Source organism: Lygodium microphyllum, chromosome 21 (assembly GCF_053477565.2).
Source record: "Lygodium microphyllum isolate KBCC chromosome 21, Lygodium_microphyllum_v1.1.10, whole genome shotgun sequence".
Lineage (NCBI taxonomy): Eukaryota > Viridiplantae > Streptophyta > Polypodiopsida > Schizaeales > Lygodiaceae > Lygodium > Lygodium microphyllum.
In genome coordinates this window covers 126670713-126697289 of record NC_141155.1, presented here as the reverse complement: position 1 = coordinate 126697289, position 26577 = coordinate 126670713, and the positions used below count along the sequence as shown (strand labels likewise).

The 26577-nt window shown below is 39.1% G+C and overlaps 1 protein-coding gene across 2 annotated transcripts in view; it reads left to right on the top strand.

Annotated features, from left to right (window-relative positions):
• Window positions 1-689: 689 nt before the first annotated feature.
• Window positions 690-26577, top strand: part of LOC148018531 (ABC transporter A family protein) — a 77500-nt gene continuing 51612 nt past the window's right edge. The window contains exon 1 of one of the 2 annotated variants that reach the window (XM_087661929.1): window positions 690-904. In XM_087661929.1, coding sequence (XP_087518055.1) covers window positions 779-904 — 126 coding nt within the window. In that variant the 5' untranslated portion in view covers window positions 690-778. The remainder of the gene's footprint in view (window positions 905-26577) is intronic. The other variant, XM_087661930.1, reaches the window with a different exon arrangement.

The window sequence follows — 26577 nt, the reverse complement described above, 5'->3', positions numbered from 1 at the left end:
TAATAATATTTGATTAATGATTAATACATAATCAATAATGTTAATATATTAATAGTTATATTTAATTTTAATATTTATATTATTGAATTTACGTACAACTGTAGTTATCAGGGGTGGCATGGTCTAACGAGATTGTGGGTGCCACGTAAGCACCACATCAAATTGCTCATCTGTGCGGGCAATGAGAGGTCTCTAAGGGTGGTTTGTTTTTAGGGGGATCACAATGCTTAGTGAGCATTGGGAGTGGCATCGCCCTAACAACTTAGGCCTGTTACACACCAAAAAAGGGACGCCCACTTTGTAAGCTTTGACCAATCAAAACACTTATTTAAAGGTTGGCGTCTGCAGTCTTTTACACAGTGGAGAGGACATGACCTGTTGTTTACCTGCTAAACAGGTGAACTCCCTGCCCACTTTTGGACGGGGAGTCTCCCTTGCCCACTTTGTAAAGTGGCGAACAAGGGTGTACTTTTTGCATTTGCAACCAATCAAAAGATTTAAGTTTATTCTTTTTTATTTTTTTACAAACTGTGTCCCTTTGGTGTGTAAAGGTATGATGCCCATGTTCGTGCCCAATTTCATAAAGTGCACGCCCACACTCTGGGCAGGGGTTGGCCGTCCATTACTTGGTGTTAACCACCATTATTATAAGATGGACCATTTTTCTCCACTATTTCGGAAATACGTTAAGTCTTGGGAATTAATTCAGGAAACGTTGGGAATACATTTGCTTTGAGCTCGTCTTGTGCCGTTGTCATTTACTCTCTCGCGGTGGGAGATGACGATGTACTTGTTTCGAACCCGTCTGTCCTCTTTCATGGCTGGTTTCGCTGCGGCAGCAGCATTGAGTTACTACTACCTTCATCAAGAGCTTCAGACCGGCCACCACTCCATTGCCGAACAGGTCTAATCGAAGCCTTAAATTTCTCGTTGGATGTTGTGCTGAGAATACAGTGTTCTTATCACACACACACACAGAGGCACAGAGAGAGAGAGAGAGAGAGAGAGAGAGAGAGAGAGAGAGTATATCGTCGCACGCTAGAAAAACTTGCAAAGGATTATCGAACATTACTCCAAATGGTATGAAAATAATGGGTCTGCTCAAAGCTACCGAAACACTACCCGCTCGTAACAGAGAAAGGATGAGCAACAGGTGGCTTAGTTTAGCATGTTCACTTGACAAAATGACAACTGTTAATATCTTTGAAAGCCGTGCGCTGCGTGATCTCAAAGTTGCGACCAAAAGCAAGCTTGTGTTTAGTTCGTCTGGTAGGCATGACATTTTCACATCAAAAACCATATTTGGTTTTCAACAGATATGCTAAGTCTTTCCCTCTTTGCGATCTCATTACCAGGAATGTAGAAAATGTATACCCAGCTTAGAAAATTGTAGGTTTCAATTACTTGCAAAGCTTGCTTATGATTTTAGGTCTGAAGCTTGTGCTGTATGGATCATTATAGAGAATGCATTGTTATTGGCTTCGATTGTGGATTTCTAAGGCATGTGAAATTAAAGGAGATGGGTTTGTACTGCCACACAAGGGACAAGAAGATACAATAGCACCACAGTAGGTCTCCCAAGGGACCTATTTGGAGGAGAGTAGATTCATTTTGGTTGAAACAGCTGGTCCAACTTTTTAGAGTCGTTCACCTTGCATTGGCTAACTTTTATTATGTTTTGGCTCAAATACAAGTATACACTTTTAACATTAGTATGTTCAATATTCTTATCATGATGGCACATTGAGGCCAGCACAACATTTGTAGCCATCAATCCTTGATGGCGGATAAATATGAATGCTTTCCTATGCTAAGGATTTGAACACGATTAACCCATGTATTAAGGAATTGAGATGACATGGCTTAGATGTTTCTTGATTGCAAGATATCACCTTATCATTGACTAGCGATTCCTATTAGACAATCTAGCCGCTCTACTCAACATGGAGATATGGAAGATTGAAATTTGACTTACAAGTGCTATTGTGAAGCTTATTGGGTGATTTTGGTCTATTTTTGAACTTCTTGTGAGGTAACACCTTGGCTCGCAAAGAAAACATAGATTGCATGAGAACATACTATCACAATTGTACTTAGAGAATAGGATAGAGAGTGAAAACATGATATTAATGTATGCAATACAATCAAAGAGCTCAAGAAGTGGAGGGTTGTCGAACAACCATCGTCTCTAGAAGCAAGGTGGGGGATGCTAAAGGAGAGTGTCGTCCTTTGGAATGGATTCCAAACATAGCAAACCACTATCATTTGACGTGAAATGTGAAGATGTTTTTGAGGTTGAGGGAATGTAGAAAATTGCAAAATGCAATAGACCTTTTAGAGGATAGAGATTTGAAATAGCATGAGCATAGCTTGCAAATATAGTTCTTGTTTCTTCTCAATAGTTTCAATGTAGATAATGTGAAAAAGAAAGAAAGGAAAGAAGAAAATGAAGGGAAGAACAACACAAATTTGAAAAGATTCAGCCTATGGTTGATCTAAAACTTGACCTTGAAGAGCCTAATGATAATTGAGAAGGCCATGCTGCTACCGATGAGTAGCATCATTTTTTAATGACTTAGTTTGACAACATTGAAATTCAATTATGAGTGTTTAGGCAAACATTGGATACAATAAAGTTGCAATTGATCACATTAGTTGAAATAATAGAAGGCGGTAAGGATAAAGAAAAAGAAGTTTAGAATGCAAGATGCATACTTGTACATCCAAAGATGCTCCATCTCAAAGGATATAGGTGTATGGATGGGGATCCCATAGAACCACCTGTGAAGTGATGCTAGGGTTTGCATTGAGAAAATAGAGAATGTAGGAATACTACCAAAACACAAGAACTCAGACAAGAATGCAATAAACGCAAGGACACAAAATACCTATAGAGAAGAAAGAGAACTTTGAAGTGAATGAAGGTTATAAATGAATGAGAGTGTACAAGATGCTCAAAGATAGAGCAATGGGAGTAGTCGAAGAGTGACGTCCATCGAAGATGGATCCCAGTGTCTATAATCACTTAGTTTGAGTTAAGTTGATGCTAAATGTGGAGGTGAGTAAGTTGGAAACCAAAGTGCGGCAGGTTGGAGGCTGAATTTGGTAAATGCAGCAATGTAACCACCTGGAAATGAAGGCAACTGATTATCGGCAGCAGTAGGAGGCAGTTGATCATTGGCAGTAGTAGGAGGTTGGGCGATAGTTGTAGAAGGTGAGCTTGATGTTGTCTGGGCTTGCACTAGGGTGAATGCGAGTTGTAGCATGCACTGGAAGTGGTTGGACAGTAAGGCGGCTTGCTCTGATTGAAAAAGCAGTTGTTAGGAGTGGTCGCTAGCAAGACAATTGTAGACCTGGCATTTGGGACTGTAGATGACGTGGTTGTATTTGCTAGGGGTTGGATAGCCACTAAAAGGGGAGTGTTGAGAAACCACTTCTTCAGTTTCCACACTTTAGTAGTTAGGGTTTCGCATTGACAACCCCAAAAAGGGATGGTGCTCACATTTTGGTCAATCTCGTTAGTGGGCATCCACTCAGTGGTGTGCCACCCTAGACAACTTAGGTCTATAAATGGGCCGTTACTTCATTCATTCTTCACCTCTTCAATCATTCTTTACTCCGCTTCTTTTGTCACTCTAACACTCTTCCCTCTCCACTCCACTACTGTCTATATCCCTACAGGAGGATATCGCAATTCGTGGCCTTCTTTCACCATCTCCTACATGGTGTCATCTCTCATACATTTGGCGACATGTTCTTGTTTACGTCTTGCGTTGCAGGAGTATCTCCACCAGCAAGCGTCACCTCTTTTACATTTGGCATCACCCTAGCATTTGTGTTTGTCAATTTGGAGGGCTTCTCACACCTTGGCGATATTTTCTCTTGCTTGGTGTCACGTTTTTGCATCATCAGGCATTAGTCTCCACGTATTGGTGTCATCATCCACTTTGCGTTTGCCATCGTCAGGCCTCGGCTCCTTCATCCATCCCCTAGCATTAGCATCTGGGTTGCTCTTCTGTGTTTGACAGCTTCGATGCGTCGTGAGGTTTGTGCTCGCTGCCCAAGTCATCTTCCGGGTATCTGAGGACTATGTTTCAATCCCTTGACAGATGGTGATCATTTTTCTCATCTTCGATGGCATCTGAGGATTGTGGTCCGCTCCCTTGACAACTGCCCTTCACCTTCCAATGATTACTTTGATAGTCCATTGCTCGAAGGATTGCGTTTTGCTCCCTTCATTGTGCAAATTCCCCATAGGTGTAGCCACCTGATTCGGATAGGGCAATGCAGTCATCTTTAGAGCTTTGGCTCCGTTTTATCAGCTTTTCTTCTCATAGCATGATTTAATGCATCATCACCATGTTCTTTTTGTGTTTCTAAGGTTTTTCTTCTCTCTCAGTGTTTGCCATATACACTTAGTGTTTCTTCCTGCAAAACCTACTCTCTCTTTGCATCATTGCATATCTTGACATGGTATCAAAACATACATGATATCTTGACATGGTATGAGAGCATACCTATTTTCTTGATAGGGAGTTGATGGCTAAGAACTTGCAAAATAAGGACAAATTGATTGATTGAGCAGCTTCCTATTTATGAATGTGGATTCTTCCAAATTTAATGTTTTGGCTTATGGGATAGAAACTTTGGTAATCTTAGGGTGTTGGGGCTGTTTTAATGAGTTAATGAAGATTAATGTATAGTGTATCTTTTTTTAGCTTAACACCCCCTCCCATGCTCAAAATTGGAACCAAATAGGAATTGAAAGCCATGGTTACGCGAAATGGTTTGAAACGACACTTAGGAAGGGGCAAAATGCTGAAATAGGGTCAAAATCTCCTAAAACGTGTTTCTTGGATCAAAACCTTTTGTAATTCTGAAATGGTGTCATTTCATGTTTTAGGTCAAACTTAAAATGTTTTGGGACATAAAAAGTCCACATGGAATAGGATGCAATGTTTATGGTCGAAAATTGGAAGTTTAGGATATTTTAAGAAATCATAATCTATTTTGGGCCACAAATGCGCTGTTTGGAGTATTGATCAAGTGAAACTAGATCATCCACTTTAATATAGTGTGTTACAAGCAAAAAGGAATCCACCCTAGCCCCTTTCAATCACAATCTTTCATGAAAGGAAATTTCTGATTCTTCCATATGTGAACATTAAAAAGGAACAACTAAAAGGAGGATTGTAGCCACAATTTGCTTCCAACTACAATTTGTCAATTGAGATCAACCCTTATGATCATCAATTATGACCAACAAAGAATCTGATCTCTCTCTCTCTCTCTCTCTCCCCCCCGCCCCCCAACTTATTACTTCATTAACATCTTCCAACTTATAACCATAATCTCTTGCATATTGATAAATTTAAGGTTTTAAAGTAAGTCTTTAAATCTTATTAGCTAGGATATCACGTAATCCTTGTCTTTCCTTGATAATCTGGCATTCTTGTTCTCGTTTTGTCCCCTTTGGGAATTCTCGTTCCCGTTCCCATTCTCGTCTCCATCCTCATTTTCATTCCCGTTCCTGTTTCAAAGTTTCCCTCAACTATGCTACAAGCATAGCCGAGCCCATAAGATCTCAAAGCATCCCACCCCAAAGTAGCTAGGGCATTGGGCCAAGGGTGCACGTTAGGTACCCAAGGACCTTTCGAGACTATAGGGGCGATGGTCATCTTACCTTGGAAGCCCAAAGGGTCACCCTAGAGAGGCCAATGCATTAGATAAAGGGTGCTTGTTGGCTTCCCAATGGGCTACCAAGAGACCTGCAAGGGTGATGGAACTAATTGTAAAGCTAAGAAATGCATTCATGCTGATTAGCCACTTAAACAGCCCCAAAGCAAGCTTAATTTAATGAAAACCCTAAAACGGGGAGCGGTTCGAGAGAGTTCAATGAAACCCTAATTTGGGAGGGTCCATCCTTATCTATAAATAGATAGGCTTCCCATATTCAGTCTAATCACTTTTATGCAGGTTTCTCACCCTTGTGTGCAGATCTCAACCGTCAGTTTCTCACCACGTGGCGGTCTAGCCTTCAGGATTGCTGCCATTGCCTCGTTTGCTCCTCTACTGCTATGTTTTACTTTGGTGTTCTATTGTGGCGTTTTGCTGAATCTGCTGCAAACATAGCCTCGATAAAGTGATTGATGGTCGGGAATCGTCGCCTAGGTGCTGGGGTGGCAGTATGAGCTGAGAATACACAATAATGATGAAGATGATCTGCTGTACTAATCCAAGGAGGAGTGAAATCAGCAAATCCAGCAGTGGAAATGGTGAACAGGTCGCCAGGCTGAAAATGCAGGTTGGGCAGCTCCTCTAATAGGTTGGTAGGCTGGATAGTTGCCAGGTGAATCAAGGTGGTAGTAAATCATCTCCAGAAGGAATAAATTACCCTCATCTGAAAATGAATGCTGAATAGATGATGAATAGAATCCCAATATGCAGGCCAAAGTTCAATGAGGGCATTCAATCAGGTTGTTGAAGCAGAAAATGGCAGGCTGAATGGAGATAGAGGCTGGCTGCACAAAAAGTTGAATGGGCAGCAACTAAGGGGGCTACTATTTATACCAGCAACCTTCAAAACTGGCTGGCCTGATGTAGGTGGCCGCAATTAATGCAGCTCATTTGGAAAAAAAAAAACAGGCTGCCCCTTTTACTGCTAGCCTTTTGCCAAGTGTGAATGCAGCCACAAAACTGAAATGCAGTGGAACTAGTTCATTGATTGGGACTATAAATAGACTAAAACACATTGAAACCATAGTTTCCAAAAACGGCATTTTGGGGCTGCCGAAACAGGACGGCCGTTTCCGATTCTCGAAAATGCTATTTCTGGTAGGTTTGCGGATGGGCAGGTTAGAAGGAGGCTCAAAGTCCTTACCATCTTTTGCTCATATAGCCATCTTTAGCTCTTAAAACCCTCTGCCACCAGATTTGCCTATATCTTCATTGTGCTTGAGAGATTGGTGCACGTTCACAAGGAGTTGGTGCGTACTATATGGTTTGATGAGTTCATGTAGTAGGATGAGTATGATCATCCAAAGACCATGGCATTTCGGCGCACTGTCATGAATGATACTTGGTGGAAAGAGGTGGAGGCTATGGTGAGAACTCTCAATTCTATCTATACAGTGCTATGCATCACCAATATGGAGGGTAGCACCATGGGTCTTCTTTATGAGTATATAGATAAGATAGGAGAGACTCTAAAAAAGAACAACTTTTTGTCCTTTGCAAATTGATATTATTATTTATATTTGAATAACCATTCTTGAATTGACATTTCACATATTTGTTAAATGTTGATATCTTGATTTTTTACGATTGCTCAAATTATAGTTGTGTGGGAGAGGAGATGAAATTGGTTTCATAGACCAATTCATGTAGTGGCCCATGTCTTGCATTCTCTTTGACAAGATAATGACTAGTGTGAGAGTGAGGAGTTAGAGGAGTGATTCATGGAGTATATGACAAAGGTGATAGGTGGTGATATGCCCATATTTCAAAGGATTGAGGATGATCTCTTAACGTTCCACAATGAGAGCTTGCATTTTGGTAGAGAGACTGCGAAGTTAAGAGAGACTCAACTTCAACCTATCTCATGGTGGAAAAATATGGAAATTGTGTATCTACACTTGTCATTTGCAGCCCCAAGCATCCTTTATTATACATAGTGTCATCTACATAATTTATTACCATTGCATAGTTTGATTCTTATGGCTCCATTTGTGTTTCTATTTGATTGATGATTTATAGAAACACATTGCTTTATGAGTATTCTCACGAGACTATAGCTCCAGTCCTTGTGAAAGAAATTGAAGTACTTGGTGCTTTTTCAAACAAAGAAAAGGAATAAGCTTACCATTGCTCAGTTAGAGAGGTTGGTCTTTTGTCATTGTAATCTCCAACTGCTTGAGAGAAAAGCCATTCATCTCGAGCCAACGCAAGTGATGATATTTATAATTTCCTAATAGCTTATGGTCTTTGACATTTGAATGTGAATTCTAAAGATGACATATTTTTCTTTTTCAATATTAAATTAAACACAAATAAATATTGATAAGATCGATATAGAGAAGGTAAAGTTTATTTCAAATATCACACGAGAGGAGCATGACATATGCACCATGCTCTATGAGGAGATGATAGCCCCGAGCTGTACCATGTGTAATAGGACTAACTGCTTCACAGCGTCATAGAGCCATCGATGTAGCCAGCACTTCAGTTGTTATAGGGGATTTAGGGACTTCTAATGCTTCTAGCTCATTAGTTGATGTGGATAGCGATGAGCCAAAGGAGGATCGGGATGATAGCACCTCTATTGGTGTAGATGGTGTTTTTGTACGATGCTTGATTTCACTTTGCTTATGTTTTTTTTCATTTCTAGTCAGTGGTTTCTTATCATTTGGACATTTAGTCTTGACTCTGGAGTCTTTAGATTGCCTTGTTTTAATGTATCATGTATCTACTATGATCTATTGTTGCTCACATTGTCATGAGACTCATGAACTTGACTTTTGAGTTTGAGTCATGATTCTTTGATAACATATATTTTGATGTTACACTTTTGGTTTTGTGTGATATGCCACATGTGGATTATTTTGTTTCAAAATAATCTAAGTTATTTTGGGTTGTAGCTTGCAAAATTTATAATGATGTGAAATTGTGCAATGCGAATCATGGACCTTGGATTCTTGTGTTAAAAGTTAAGATTGCTGAGTTACTCTAGCCTCTAGTATGCTTGGTATGTGTATATATATGTTTATTTATATACATAAACACATATATTATTATTTATATTATAGTTTATTGGTATTTTTCGAAATGCCATTTCCACAAAAATTTCCAATGACCAAAACCCCAAAATTGTTTTTTCTAGTTTTCGAAACTCCCATTTTCGAAACGCATGGAAACTATGATTGAAATTGAAATGCAAGGCTTCAAAAAGAATTGCATGGTTTATTAGAACTCAATGTCTTTGTTACACTTTGAGGGAGCTCACAACCAAGAGATGATCAACATGAAATTCACTGGAATGCTAACACCCTCTCTTAGACCTCGAGGAGTGTTTGAAGACTTAATCTCATGTGGTGGAGCATAGAAGTGTGAGACAAAGGCTTCATAAAAAGAGCCATTGCATTGTCCTCCGTGGGATAGCAGACCAATGTTAGCTTGGACTTAATGATTTGCTCCTGAACATAATGGTATTGAACCTTGGTATGTTTTGTACAAGCATCAAGCATGATGTTCTTCGCCAGAGGAAGAAGATAACTTATCCACATGTAGTATTGTATAGAATAGATCCTATCTATGTAAAGCCAATGTCCCACGTGGTGGAGCCATACTGCTTCCTATGCAGTAGAGCAAATATCATGAGGATGTGAAAGTTTGATGGTTTGCTTAGCATTTGATTAAATGTGCAAATGTGAGATGCCTATGGGATGTGCAAATCGGTTATTTCACAATGATGGCCCAAGGACCTTGAGATGTCAGTGGGTGTCAAAGGTAAAAGTTTTCAAGTTATTTTAGTCAGTACTAGGTGGCGCCTAGTGACAGATTTTAGCTTAGAATATTTTATTAGCCATTAATATCAATGCTGACATTAGAAACTAGGTATTAGTTAATTAATTAATCAATTCAAGGGCTAATAAATGCTCAGTAATACTTAGTTAACAAATTAGGCGAGCCAATTTAATGATTTATTGAAAAAATTAATTTTTTGAAAAAGGAATGACATTTAAATCAATTTTTAAAATTAACATTCTGAAAATTTATCTAATTGGTACATTTAAAAGGTTGCCACTTGGCAGAACTTGCCCATGCAAGCGAGGGAAAGGTTATTAAAGGTTGTGGAGCCTCATTCCAGCATGGTGGAGGTTAGGAGAGGAGGAGGGAGAGTTGCTCATGCAATTTTCCAACCATTGATGATCAGCCCAACCATTGGAGGCTATCAAAGAGCTGCCCCTAGTTGATCAAGAGGCCATTGGAGGAGGCAGGTGACAGCTGTGGAGATATATTAGGGTTTGCAAAAGAAAACATTGAGTGTCTGACCATGATTGTAACAAAGAGAACTCAAAAACATATGCAAAAATGCAAAAATACTAAAATGCAAAACGCAATATGCAAACACAAACACAAACAGAGAAGAAAAATAACTTTAAAGTGAATGAATGAATGCTGTAAATGAAGGAAAGAGTATACAAGATGCTTAAGTGCAAAGCTATCCTACAACTAAAGGCTTTCATGGGAGCAGGTTAAGAGAGTAGTTAGAGTGTGATGTCCATTGGATATGGATCCCGAGTATTGTAACTACTAGCTGGACCTCAGATGATGCAAAAAGAGAAAGGGCGATAGACTGGAAACCGAAATTGAAATATCTCCCTAGGGTCCAATCTACACATGAGACACGATACAAGCTATATCCACAAAAATAAGGGACTGAATATCAAACTCACGGTTCACCTCCCATCCATAGAGTTAAATGGGCTCACCCCTGAGCCTAGGAGCTAGCAACGCTTTGGGTCACGACCACATCCCAAGGGTTGATAGCCCATACCACCAACCCATACCATCTCGGTGTGTAGATGTGCTGGCCAATGGGCGAAGAGTCCAAGAGTGGTGATTACAGAATAATGTGCACAATAGGTTCTTGCATCCTATAAATAGGACTCGACTGCCCTAAACCCAAAATGCCCTTAATGCATTTATACTAAGTCAGTTCATGACCATTATGACCAATGCTATTAGCGCCGATCCAGATGTCCAAGTATGTAACACTTTCCTCTTTATGAATGATTGATGTCTTGAGTAGTATCCTCAAGGACGAAGTGGGAAAACAACTCTTCAACAAACGTACCAACTCCCAAGTTGCCTCTGCATCTTAGTGGTTTTTCCACTTGATGAGATACTCAAGATAAACGATTTGATGGGATCATTTAGTCTTGAGTCAAGAATGAATTTAGGTTCAAGTGGAATATATTGAGCAATGTCCTCAAGTCATGGAGCCTCCTCAATCGGAACTTTAAGTTCACATTGTCCCAATAGTTCTTTCAAACGACTAATGTGGAACACAAGGTGAACTTGGATTTCCGGTAGTAAATTAAACTCATATAATATGCTACCTATCTTCTTGGTAATTTGGAAAGGATTACAATATGTTGAAGACAATTTATAACACTTGCTGGTAGTTATTGAATCAGAGTCCTTTAGGACTTTAAGGTGTTTGGTGTAAAGGCCCTTTACGCTCTCTCGTTTATATATTACTTCACATACGTGAACTCACCCTAGCGGGTGTAAGTGTACTATACCCTAAGTATAAATACATTTTTTTATTCTTTGTGTTTACCACATTGGTATACACCTATCCGTCGGCTTACTCTCACTCTATCTCACTATTCAACACTGTTGAATTTTGGATCATTGAGCACCTCGATTAATGCGCCTGCTCTTTGCTCTCTCTCTATTTGCTTCTGCTTCAACTCTACAAACTCGTATTAGAGCCAATGGCTCACGCAAGCAGGCAATCGTGACCGGTAGCCACTGCTGACAGTGCAGTTGTTACCATTGGGAGCAACAGGCGTAACAGTTTGTCAGGTTGTTGAGGAGTAGGCAAGTAGGTAATAGAAGTTAGTAGCTGAACAGTGTAGCTGACGGGCGCCAAGCGTCAGGGGCCACATGGCACAACAGGCAGCTGAGGGGCGTGGTAGGCAACAGGGGCCATGGCACAATGCCCAGCTGACGGGCGCAGCAGCAGCCGACGGGAGTCACGCGACCGAATCAGGCGTCGTTACCTGATGGGTCAATGGACCCGTCATTCTGTGGGTCCTTTTTTTTCCTTTACAAAAACCATTATTTTCCTCAAAAACTTTTTTGAAACTCCTTCCTCTAAATGGAGGTCATGCGTTGGAGGCACAAAACTCAGATTTGTGCAAATTTGAGTCTGGAAATTTGGGGCTTTTCCTAGATTTGGTGCCAGACACGTGTTCGTGACTCCTGATCCCTTTATTGCAAACATTGAGTGCAGGGTCTCAGAAATTTTGGGGATTTTTAGATGCGAGTGAAATTTTTTGCTTGTTTGAGCCAATTTCTTGGAAATTGTGTGCTCTTGGACCTGGAAATTTGGGGCTTTTGCAGAAATTGTGAAATTTCTGCAACATTAGCATGTACTTGATGCTTGGGAAGATGTATTGGTGCAATTTGAGCAGATTCATTGCAGAAATTTTGGGGCTTTTCACATTGGTGATGTACTTTGAGTCGATTTGAGATTGGACAGTGAAATTTGCACTAGATTCACTGCTCAGTGGGAGTCTTTTGAGTTTCGGATGCTTCAAATGTTGAAAAAGGGCAGCTTCTCTTGGTACATGTATTGCTGAATACACACTATGCAATGAAACAATGGTAAATACAGCATTCGGGTCATTGCATTTGGGAATTTTGGTGATGTATTATTGAAGTGGGAGCTGTCTTTAATGCAAATGTATCAGTTTTGATTCATGTATATGCTGTAATCAGTACTTGAGAGTGAAATTGCAGCTAAACATCTGCTTCTTGGACACCTTGGAAGTACAAGAGTGTGTACTTGCTGTTACAATTCAACAACCTTGCTATTGATTGAAAGCATTGAGCTCTTTATTGCAGTTGTGTATTACTGAAGGTAGCTGGCAATGCATCTATATTTGACACAAAGAATCTCTTTGAGAATGGTAAATTTGATGGCAATGGTTTTGATCTTTGGGAATATCATATGCAGGGTATACTCTTTCTAAAGGATTGTGATGATGCTTTAGCAGAACATAAGCTTGTTGCTTTGTTAGATGAGGACTGGGCTAAAATGAATAAAAAGGCCATTACTTACATTAAAATGACCGTCACAGATGATATCCTGGTTGATATAAAGGGGCTTGATACTGCCTATGTAGTTTGGGAGAAACTCAAGGCTACTTATGAGAATACAATTCCTGTCAATGAGGTACATCTCATGCGGAAGTTGATCAACTTGAAGCTTGATGAGTTGAAGCCTGCCTTAGAGCATTTGAATGCTTTCATTGGTATTTTGAGTCAGTTACAAGATGCAGGTTTGCCAGCTTTTGATCCTAAATTGAGGGCTATCTTCTTGCTCATGACCTTATTCGATTCATGGGAAGCATTGGTTGTGTCATTAAGCAATAACCCCAACTTGACATTTGATGGTGTGCGTGGTTCTATTAGTGAAGAGATTAGACACAAGGCAAGTGGGAAAAACAGTGGATCAAGCCACAATGTAAGAGGAAGAATTGAAAAAAGATATAATATTGCAAATTAAAATAGAAATTGCAGCAAAAGCAAGGAAAAACGGCAAGATGTAACTTGTTATCAATGTGGTTGTAAAGGGCATAAAAAGCTCGATTGCAGGTACTTTAAAAAGGAACAAGAATGCAAGAAGCAGTCTAATGCAAAAGGCAAAAAGAATGACAAGGATGGCGGCTCTACCTCTAAAGAGACAGAAAAAGAAAATGTGGTATCTAGTGTTGTTATTGAGGAAATATAAGATGATAAAGATGTTGATTTGTTGGTTGCATTTTCAGATCCACTTGCTATGAAAGTGGAGAACATGTATATCACTAAAACAGATGTGATAGATGCTTTGTTGTCAACTCATGATGGTTTGTCATAATCGTGGATTGTTGACAGCGGTGCTTCTTTTCATCGAACTCCATCTCCAGAATGTTTTTCTACTTATGCAGAAGGTTATCTTGGAAAAGTCTACCTTGGCAACAATCATGCATGTGATATTGAAGGAATGGGTACCATACACGTGGCTCTTGAAAATGGTCAGGAATTGATTCTTCATGATGTTAGGTATGTATCTGGCATCAAGAAGAGCTTGCTTTTTGTTGGGCAACTAGATAACAAAGGTTACTTCTCTACATTTGGTGGTGGTATGTGGAAAATACAGAAAGGATCTATGCTAGTTACTAGAGGTGGTAAAAAGGGGACTCTGTATTATCTCTACTGCAAGGCGCTTCTTGGAAAGTTTGTTGCAATTGCTAAAGTACAGTCACACATGGAGTTATGGCACAAGCGTCTTGGACACATGAGCCAAAAGGGTTTGTAGGCACTTTCTTCACTTGGAAGAGTTGACGTGAAAAATTCAAAGCTTGATTTTTGTGATGATTGTGTTCTTGGTAAACATATAAAGAGTCCATACTCTCATGGAGCCTCTAGGAAGGCATGTATCTTGGATTTAGTCCATTCTGATGTTTGCACCATGCCAATAAAAACTCATAGTGGTTTCCGTTATTTTGTCTTTTATTAATGACCATTCTAGGAAGCTATAGGTCTACTTGCTTAAGCAGAAAAGTGAGGCATTGGATGCTTTTAAAAGGTTTAATGCATTGGTTAATACTCAAAAGGGCTTAAAGTTAAAATGCATAAGAACAGATAATGGGGGGGAGTATGTATCTAAAGAATTCAATAAGTTTTGTGATGTCATTGATGGGACTAAATGAAATCTTACAACTCCTTACAATCCATTATCTAATGGTGTGGTTGAGCGAATGAATCGCATGTTATGTGAGAAGATTCAATGCATGCTATCCATAGCTAATCTCTCACAATCGTTTTGGGGAGAGGCACTTAAAACTGCGGTGCATATTTGCAACCGATCTCCACACCGTGCACTTAAAAGTGGCATCCTTGAAGAGGTTTGGTCTGGCAAACCTGCTTTGTATGACCACTTAAGGGTCTTTGGTTGCGAATGCTATGTACATGTGCCTATTGATAGCAGAACCAAACTTGACATGAAATCTCATAGAGGCATCTTCATGGGTTATGGAGATGAAGGTGAAATGGGCTATAGAGTTTGGGTTCCAAGCATGAAAAAGGTGCTATGTAGTCGGGATGTGGTATTTAATGAGTCAAAGCTGCTGAAAAATGTCACATCTAATAACTCAGACAATAAGAAAGTTAAATTTCAGCATGATCAGTTACTTGAGCAGCCCTATCAGCCACTGAAAATTCAACTTCTTTTGATGCTGATTATGACAACAGTGTATCATTATTGAGCCAGATGAAAATGGGCAGCAAGGGGATGCTGAACATCAGCTTGAGCACCAAAATCAGCATGCTGAAAATGAATTACAGCAGCCTGAAATTGTATGACAACAACTTGAACATGCAGTTCAGTAGCCAAACAATGAGGTCATTGACATTCCCTTGGATGTGGATCCATTACGTGATAACAGAGATCATTGGGTAAGAAGGTCTACACGTGTCGGAAGACCCATATAAAGATTTGATCCTTCTTTGGACTGCATTTTACTCACAGATGAATGTGAGCCTCTTACATATAAGGAGGCCTTATCATGTGAATTAAAGAAAAAGTGGGAGCTGGCTATGCAGGAAGAAATGAAGTCACTGTATTAGAACGATACTTCGGATTTGGTTACATTGCGCAAGGATAGGAAAGCCATTCCTAATAAATGGGTCTATAAAATCAAATGTGTGGATGGCAGACCCAAATATAAAGCCAAACTTGTGGCTAAGGGCTATACACACAAGGAGGGCATTGATTTTTCAGGAAGTGTTTTCTCCTGTTGTCAAAATGACCACTCTTGGAGTGTTATTTGCCATTGTAGCATCTATGTATCTTGAACTTGATCAGATGGATGTTACAACTGCATTTTTGCATGGTGATCTGGAAGAAGAGCTGTACATGAAACAACCCGAAGGCTTTGTTATGCAAGGAAAGGAGCATTTGGTATATAAGCTTAAGAGAAGCTTGTATGGTTTGAAACTGGCTCCTAGACAATGGTAAAAAAAGTTTAATGCCTTCATACTTTTACATGGATTTAAAAGGAGTAGTGTAGATCACTGCTTATATATTAAGAAGGCTAATGATGGAAGCCTTATTATACTTGTGCTTTATGTGGATGATATGCTTATTGCTAGTAAGCATAAAAGCTAGATTAATGCATTGAAAAGACAGATGAATTCAGCCTTTTCCATGAAGGATTTAGGCACAACTGAATATATTTTGGGCATGCGTGTAACAGAGATAGAGAGCAACAACTCTTATTTCTCTCACATGAAAAGTACATCAGCAAAGTACTTGATTATTTTTCTATGGCTGATGCTAAGTCTCTTGGTGTACCTTTTCCACCTTATCTTAAGCTTAGCAAAGCAAATTGCCCAAAAGATGATAAGGCAACTAGTACTATGAAGGGTGTTTCTTGTGCTTCGGCTTGTGGTTCACTCATGTATGCTATGGTTGCCACTAGACCTGACATTGCTTATGCAGTGGGAGTTGTAAGCAGATTCATGTCAAATCCTGGCAAAGCACATTGGGAAGCAGTGAAATGTATCTTACGGTATCTTAAGGGCACACAAAGAAAATCTATTTGCTCTGGCAAGGATACGTTAGATCTACAAGGGTATTGTGATGCAGACAAAGTGGCTTGGATAATTGCAAGTCTACTAGCAGGTACATGTTTACCTTGATTGGTGGGGCGGTTTCTTGGTGCTTTAGATTGCAAAAAATAGTAGCACTCTCTACCACTGAGATTGAATATATTTCAGCCATTGAAGCTTCAAAAGTAGTTTGACTTGGTCGTCTGGTCAAGGATTTTGGGCTGCCCACCAAAACACCTGTACTTAGATGTGATAGTGAGAGTGTTGTATGCGTGGCTAATGCCATGTTTCATGCATGTATCAAACATATTAATGTTCGGTATCATTTTATCAGATAGGTTCTGAATGATGGTCTAGTCATCCTGACTAAGATCAAATCACAAGATAACCTTGTAGATGTTCTCACTAAAAGTCTTGCAAAGGCTCAATATGAGCATTGCATTAGACTTGTGGGAGTTGGTTAAAGGTTCGCTTCGGACCTTTAAGTGGGAGGTTGTTGGGTGTAAAGGCCCTTTACGCTCTCTCATGTATATATTACTTCACACACGTGAACTCACCCTAGCGGGCGTAAGTGTACTGTACCCTAAGTATAAATACATTCTTTTATTCTTTGTGTGTACCACATTGGTACACACCTATCCATCAACTCACTCACTATCTCACTGTTCAACACTTCAGTTCTGGATCATTGAGCACCTCGATTAATGCGCTTGCTCTCTGCTCTCTCTCTATCTGCTTCCGCTTCAACTCTACATAAGGTAAACCCATATGCCCTCTTGGAGCTCCTAAGGAGTATAGTGTTGGTTAGCTTAAAACGTGGCACGATCTTGGGCTGCTTTCATACTTCTTTTCCTAGCAATTGTTAATATCTTCTGTATGTTTTGCAAAAAGTCAACCATAGACTGCATTTTCATCCCTTTGAGTTGGATAGCAATTAATGGTTTCGGCTCATAACTGTACATAAGCATAAATGGGCTATAAACAGTAGCCGAAGGCTTAGCAGTATTATAAGCAAACTCAATTTGAGGAAGATAACATTGCTAATTGGATTGCCTATGAGAGATATACGCATGCAACATATTCTCCATGGTTTGATTTGTCCTCTCGATTTCTCCATTGGTTTCAAGATGCTCTGATGACGACATGGATACTTGAGTTTGTAGTGTTTGGAAAACCGTTTGCCAAAAATAGCTAGTGAACTTAGGATCCTTGTTATTGACTATTTTGTTGGGCAAACAATAAAGTTTGTAAAGATGTTAGGCAAAGAGACCAGCCAACTTGTGGCTTTTCACGATTGTCTTTGTGGGAATGAAGTGAGCTATTTTTATCACTCGGTCAACCACAATCCAAATTGTGTCATGATTTGAATTCGTATGGGGTAATCCTAATACAAAATCCATAGAAATGATATGCTAATTTCTATCGAGCATTTGTAAAGGATGTAATAACCTCGCTTGTCTATGCCATTTGACATTAGCAAGCTGACATTGCAGGTACTCATGTACATAAGACTCAACCATAGTCTTAATGTGTGGCCAATAAAAGTAGCAAGTAGCCAAGGCCAAAGTGTGGTGTATAAGTGTCATGATGGGCTAAAGCTTGGTGTATGACGCCAAAGCTTGGTGCATCATGACACTCGTCAAAAATTTTATTGCGGATATCTTGATCATTGAACACACACACATTGCCTTGTTTAAAAAGTAATCCAATATGAATGGAATACTTTTTTGCTATCTTTCTCTTAGTAGCAAGCTTTTGGGGGTTTGGATCATTGAAGCTTCCTAGACTACTAGATCCCTCTTGAACTAGTTGCTAGATCTTACCATAGTAAATATTATATTGACAATGCTCCTTGAGAGAGAGATAGAAATTAGTTGAAATTTCGGAAAAGGACAAGGTATTAACTTCGAGTATTCGACTGAGGATATTAGCCCCCATATTAGTTGTGCCCTTTCTATAACAAATCTTCGAGTCGAATTCCTGTATAAGCTTCACCTGTCTCACCTTGTGGCCACAAAGATCGGGCTGATCACAAAGGTATTTTAACGAATGGTGGTGATTCCAAATAATAAATTAGGCATCGTACAAATAATAATGCTATATTTTAACCGCATGGGTGATTGCCAATAGTTCCTTCTCTTAGGTGGTGTAATGCGTTTGGATATTAGTAAGCTTATAGCTCTCAAATATGATAGGATGGTTGTCTTGAAAAAAAGCAACATTTAAAGTATTATCACTTGCATCCATATGAACCTCAAAAGATTTATTCGGCTCGATAATCTGCAACATCGGTATAGTGGTAACTAGCCATTTAATCGAGGTCAGTAGTCCAAACTACTGGTGGACTAACATACTTTCTCTTGCTTTGGATATCCTTAAGCAAACGTCTTAAGGATTCAACAATATAAGCATAGTCCTTTATGAAATTCTAAAAAAATCGAGTAAAATCTAAAAAAGATTTTACTTGCCTTATGATTCTTAGAATAGGCCAATCAAGTACTAATTGAACCTTTTCGGGACCAATGCAATACTTGTAGGACAGCAAAGAGTGCTTGCTGTACAATAGTAAATATCTGCTGTAAATGGCCTATAAATGCAGAAAATGGTACTGAATTTGATGAGCAAGAAGTTGCCCATGATATATTACAGTTTCAGCAAGAAAATGTGCCCTTCGAACAGTTGGAACAGGTGGGACAGCATGTCGAACCATTTGAACAGCAAGCTGTTAATGTAGATTTGCAAGCTAAACAACCAACAAACATTGATCATTGGGTTCGTAGGTCAAACCAAAAATACTGAATAGCCAGATAGGTTTATTCTTGGTGCAAATTATTTTGTTGATTATGTCATGTTGACAGATTGTGGTGAATTGTTATGCTTCAAGGATATGCTTCAGCTGTGGGTAGCTTGATGTATGCTATGGTTGCTACACGTCTTGATATAGCATTTGCGGTGGGAGTGGTTAGCAAGTACATGGCACTTCTTGGTAGAAAGCATTGGGAAGCAATGAAAGGTATTATGAGATATCTTAAGGGCACAAAGGATTTGTGCATCTGCTTTGGAAAGTAGAAGGCATCCGTTGTTGGCTTTATGGATGCAGAGTATTCTGATCATGTTGACTGTAGGAAGCCTACTTCAAGGTATGTATTCACCTTCACATGGGGAGTAGTTTCTTGGATCTCCAGGCTATAGAAATGTGTTGTATTGTCTACTATAGAGGCAGAGTATGTGGCTGCCATTGAGGCATGGAAGAAGGCTTTATGGCTTTTAGGTATGGTGGGAGAGCTTGGTATTACCGAGACCTTTGTTCTCCATGGTGATAGTTAGAGAAGGCTTTATGGCTTTCAGGTCTGGTGGGAGAGCTTGGTATTACCGAGACCTTTGTTCTTCATGGTGATAGTTAGAGTACTATCATGCTAGCATAGATTTTTGTCTTTCATGCAAAGACGAAGTACATACAAGTGAAGTATCACTTTATCAGGGATGTACTTGAGAGCAAAAGTATAAGGTACTTATAAATGATAATCTTGCAGATTTTCTCATGAAGGGTCTTCCAACACAGAGCGGTTTGCTCATTGCCGATAGATGATGGGAGTTGGATAGTATATGTATTTTAGCTTTGTAGATACTTAGACTTAGCCAATTCTTTTCTTAATTTTAAGGTATGTTGCCTTTTGGTGGGAGGTTGTTAGGAATAAAGGGCCACTGTGCCTTTTATATATGCTCAGGTGTGAACACACCCTTAGCACTTGTACTTTATATATAACTATCACAAAAACCTAAAAGAGGTACAACTCATTGTATCCACACATCCTGAATCTCTCTCACTCTCACTCTCTACTGGTGTTACTCTCTCTCTTTAACATTGCCATCGTTGAATGTCGCATCTCTACTATGCACTCGTCACTTCAAAGGTCACGTATGCCTAGCCGCCTATATTTATCTTGTACTTATTGCTCGCACGCTTATACACTTCATGAGGTGGTTACCCATCACTGACACTTTTTTCTTTATTCTTACTATGATAATAAAATAAGGGAAGGTAGGTCACACATTTGTGATTGTTGGAGTTCCTACATATGGTCTTACTCTTCCTTCTTGCTCCAACCTTCATAGCTCTTGCTTCTTGCTTATTGCTTCTACTTGGGCTTTGATTCTCACTCGTACTTTCCACCTTTTAATAATAAAATTGCTAGACGTCGGTAAGGACACAACTATGTTGAGTTGTGGGTAGTGGTGGAAATTGGAATAGGCGGGTAGGATGGGCACTAGGCAGAGCAACTGGTTGTTGTAGCTAGTGAAATAAGCCGTCCTTCTCGGATAGGGTGGTAATATATGATTAAGCATTTAATTACATCAATTTGCAGCTCTTGTCTCCTAGCTATTATCTACTACCTCCAATGGTTGAAAACAGGGTTGAAATTTGATTTGCAGCACCTTCTTCCTCTTTCTTAGATTGAAAACTGAAGTGAGTGGTTGAAACTAGGCCCAAAAAGTGTTTTCTCTGTTTGTATGGATATTTGTGCTGTATGGTTGTTAGCAGTCATGTGTGTCTTGTGTGGTCATCTCTTGTCTGTGAGCCTTAGTCTGAGTCAGGGGATGACATTAAGAGCTTTGATATTGTCTCTGTTAGTCAGTTTCTGTGTTTTAGACACTGTAGATGGAGGGCATATTAGTGCATTTCTTTTTATGCACTTTTGGCTATTTATTAGTGGTCTGACCACATTTAGGGTTTTCCCTCTTTTTTACCTATATATTACGGCTTGCCCTCCCACTCTTAGTATCCATCATTGATCTTTCATGGTCAGCCAGCCCCCCTTATTCTCTCATTCCCCAACTACTGTTTGATGCCTACACTAACGTGCAGAGCTGCGTGTTGGGGCTGACTGTTACAACCTTGTACCTTTAGCTATGGTAGTCACATTCTTCCTTCTCTCTCCTGCGTTCTCTTTGTCTTTTTCTTCTCTCCATGTTCACTTTCCTCTTTTTGTTGTGCACTCTCATTGTGGCAACCTTCTAATCCCAATTTTCAGCATTATTTGGTTAACAAATTAACTTTTAAAACTAATTAATTCTAAAAATCAATTTCAGCCCATTTGACCCTGCCCAAAATTAAATGCCCCTATCCATGATTAAATTGGCTAAGCCATTTGCAACCTGGAGTGGTCCCCAATCTCTGTTGACCCTTAGATTGGCATTAATTTTATTAAATAATACCCGGTCCCTAGTGTCACCATTGGCCAAACAACTATCCTAGGGTCAAAATTGACACCAACTGATAAAAAAAACCTGACTGGCATAACTTGTCACAAATTTTACTTTTGACACCCTCTGTATCCTTGGGGTCCTTGGTATGTTATCATGAAATAAGTGCCATGTGCATACATGTGCTTAACAACCTTGCACATTTGATTAGTAACTTAATCAAATATTATTGGCATAATCAAAGAATCTCAAAATTTCATGTCCCCTTGATAGACCTCCCCCTTGAAATCCCTGCAATTGTCATGGATTGCATTGCATTATGGCAAAGCAAAAGTGTACTACACTGGAATTTCCATAAGGTACCACATCCATAACATTGGACACCACTATCATCTAACCATACCATATGCCCAAAACTTACTGAAAATTTTCAACCAGCATAAATGTGACATGAGTTGCTAGAAACCCATTGGATGCATCCATAACTTATGTTTCTCAATTGTGCTAACTTCACAACCATAGTAAAGCATAAATTCAGCATAAACCATGGTTGAAACTATCAATGGCTTTTACTAACATGCTATTGTCCATGGATATAGCTACAAACCATTGAAAACTGAGCATAAACTGATCATTTGCTGATTTGAGAACTGAACACAAACTGTTGCAAATGTGACCTCAAACCGATCACAAACTGATTGCAAAAATTGGTCAGAAGTTGATATAAAACTCATCCAAAAGTAATCATAAACTGTTCTCAAATTGATAAAAGACTGAGCTGAAATTGATCTCCAAAACCGAGAAACCGATCTCAAATTGATGCAAAAATATAGTGTGAGAGCCGTGGTAACAACCATGCTCATCTGCATACATCTCATAGTGGCTAGCACACTAAGTAGTGACTTCATGGCATACATATTGTCAACACAATACTTCGGATACATGCTTAATACATCCGAGATCCACTACATAAGAGAGCTGTCTATAATTGGAGTGGAAGTGCTACCATCCCCTTGAGTATTAGACATTGCTCTGGGCCTTTGCTCTGTTGAACTTGACTAGGCCTCAAACCAAAGTCGGCTCTAACTTAAAGGCATATAGATAAAGTTGCAACGATTGAGAACGGTTTGCCAAGTCATCCAGTTCTATACACTTTACATCCATTGGTGAATAGTTGTGAAACTTCACCAAATATCTCTTGGAAACTTTACCTCTAACATTTCTTTCCTTATGTGCGAAACTTTTCTCAAATACCAATATCTCATTTAGCTCCTTAAGCTCAGGTTGAATTTCTACAGATATATTCTTTGGTACATCTCCACAAAAAGGCCTCAATAAGTTGACATGAAAGGCATTGTGTACCCACCAATGTGGAGGTAATTGCAGCCGATATGCCATATTGCTAGTTTTCTCTAACACTTGGAAGGGCCCATAGTATCTCATACTTAACTTTGGATATAACCTCTCTCTTCCTTTCATTTTTTTAGCCTTGTCTTTTTGAAATGCAGTAATACATAATCGACCTACAAATTGCAAAGCACGTGTATAGCAATCAATTGTCTTCTTTTACTTTTCTTGTGATCTTTGAACGGCATACTTTATCTTTGCATAGGATGCATCCAAGTTTTCCACATAGCGATTAGCCTCAAAGATCTTATCTTTACTGTCCAAGATAGATGGCACCTTCTTATCACCTCAACCACCTCAAATCAAGCTTACTAGTGGAACTATGCACCATATTATTATATGCAAACTCAACCAATGGCAAAAATTGCTACCATTGTGTCTTATGTTTTGAAACAAAGCACCTCAAGAGATCCAACGGTGTGGAATTAGCGTCTTCGGACCGACCATCTATCTGCGGATGGAAGGATGATGAGAATTTTAGGGTGGTATCTATATTTTCAAATAACCCCTTCCAAAATAAAGTGATGACTTGAGGATATTGATTACTGATGATTGACTCTAGTATACCATGATACTTAAAGATGTATTGCAAAAACAATCGTGCCATATGATCAACTTTTATTTTCTTCCTTATCGGAATGAAATAGGCTTGTTTACTAAACCTGCAAATGATAGTCCATATCCCATCATTTCTTGTAGGTGTCTTAGGAAGCTCAAAAATAAAATCCATTGCAATGCTTTGCCAAGGCCTATCTAGAATAGGCAAGGATTGCAACAAGCTTGGCATCTTTTGCTATCATGTTTTATCTTCTGACATAGGATGCATGTCCTAGCAAACTGCTCTACATTATGTCTCAAAGCTGGCAAATAAAAGAAATGCTCCAGTGTCTTGACTGTGCAATTAATACCTGTGTGTCTTACATACAAAGGAGGATGACTTTCCGTGATAACTCTAAGCCTTGACAACTTTGTGATACACAGTTGTCCATGCATCATCAGAAATCCATCTCGAAGCATAAAATGCTCATGACTCTGGCCATTGGAAAGCTGATCATAAACATAAGGAAAGTTTGAATCAACAACATATTATTCTTTCATGGCATCTAAGTCAATGTGATAAACCATGTTGATGGCTGAAATGTGGGATTTACATGACATTGCATCAACCACAACATAAGTTTTACCATCAATACATAGAATCTAAAAATGAAATTATAGAGGAAACTTGCCTATCTCATATGCCTCTCTGACAACTTTGATTGCGTTAGAAAGTACCTCAAAGTCTGATGGTTTGTCTGCATTGTAAAATCAGCCGTGAATAAATAATGTTTCCACGTAAACAGTGCATGAATTACAACCAAGAGATCTTTTTTATAGACTTGCAAATTCTTCTTTGCACCACGAAAAATTTGGCTATCATAAGGCACAACTTGGCTATCATGCATAAGAACAGCCCCAATGCTATTACCACATGCATCACATTTCCACAAATGACTTCCTTAGATCAGGCAACACAAGCATAGGATTTGAAGTCATCTATCCTTCAACTTTTCAAATGCTGAAATTTTCATTGCTATCCATCTAAATGTCACATTTTTGTTTGGCCAAGCATGCAATGGGGATGTAATTTTAGCAAGCCTGCATACATACTTCTTTTAGTAAGAAAATAAATCCAAGAAGCTGTAAATCTCATGTACATTTTTCAAAGGTGGCCATGATTGTATTGTCTCAACCTTTGTAGGGTCTATATGAATACCATCAGTTGATATAATATGCCCCAAAAAGTGGATTTCATTAATTTTTTTTTCACTTTTCTTGTTATTAATGATGAGTTTGTATGCACCTCATTAAATACAATGTTCAAATGCTTTCTATGCTCTGCATTCTTTGAGTGGAATATCATATCATCAAAGAAAGTGCCCACAAATACTCTATGTGGCTTAAAGATACGATTAATCATTCGATTAAAAGTGACAAGAGCATTTGTAAGTCCAAAAGGCATGACAAGAGATTCATACAAGCCAAAAGATATCTTCAAAGCTATCTTAGATACATCCTCCGGTCTAATGCATATTTGATGATACCCACTTTTCAGATCTATACAGCTGAATATGGCTGCTCCCTGTAATCTAGCCATAACATTATCGATACAAGGGATCGAAAATCGATTCTTTATGGTGATCTTATTCAAAGTAGGATAGTCAATGCACATATGCATGAACCATCCTACTTCTGTACCAAAAAAAATGGAAAATAAAAAGGAGACAAGCTGAGTTAAATCAGCCCTTTTTCTAACAACTCATTTACGTGACTCATTATCTCGTCCTGTTGGGTCGCACCGACTCTGTAGGATGGCTTATTAGGTGGTCTACTTCCAGGGATAAGATCTATGCTATGATCTTTAGGCCTTTCAGGTGGTAGCTGCCTTGGAAGTGATTGAGAGGAGCAATTAGCATGCATTTTTAGAAATGACATGCGATCCTTCTCTATATTAGATATATTTCTAACATTTTCACTATCATCTTTATTCTTAGTAAAAACCAAGTACAATGAAAGATGGTTTTTCATCACTTTAGAAATGGTAGTTGGAGATACAATAGAGACGGATTTCCCTTTCAACTTTATATCAAGTGTGAGAGTCTTTTCCTTATGTTGAATCGTGATCTCTTTTGCACGAGAATCAATCATGGCATGCATACGGTGATACTATGGCATACCAAGGAACATTACACAACTCTCAAGTGGAGTAATAAATAACTTTTCGTTGTCCACATATCCCTAAATGTGCAACCGAAGCTTTTCAATAAGGGGTGTGACAGGCTCTGCATGGCCTTTACATGCCATTCCAACTTCTCCCATGGGTCCTATCACATCCTCTCTGATGCCTAGATGGGTTGCCATGTCTTCAGAGATGAAGTTGGCTCGTGCACCATTATCAAAGAATATAAATGTATATTGATCCTTGATTTTGCCCCATGCTCTGCACAATTTTGTAGCATCGTCATTGGGCTGATTATTAACAACATTGGGCATCAATCTCACGGACATTTTGGGATTCTTTTCCTTAGAATCTCATTGATTTTTTGATTTTTCAGCTTGTTGCCTATTGGGGTAGTCCTTTGTGATATGACCCTCTTGTTCACAAGTTAAACATTTATTTGTAGCCATCTCTATGTTGTACCAATGATTTCCAGCCCTTTCTTTGCTGTTTTGGCCTCTTTTCAGGCTGATTTTCAGATTTTCCCCTTTTCTCAGCCTTAAACGTCGTTTTATTTGGCTTCTCTGCACTCTCTTGGAAGCCCGAATCTCTCCCATGCAACAAAGCATTGGCTGTAGCAGTAGTCTTTATGAGCTATGACATGCTAGATACCATGGTTTTATTTACAAAAATCCCTAATTTCATTAGGCAGCCCACATACATATTTTTCCACTTGCTCATGGAGGGACATTGGATGATAAGAAGTCATAGGGCATCAGTGCATCCCAAAACTTCTTGTTGTATTGCGCTAAATTCTTGCATTCCTTGGCATCTAGCTTATTCCAAGTTATCATGATGTTCACCTCAAAGGTACTTGTCAA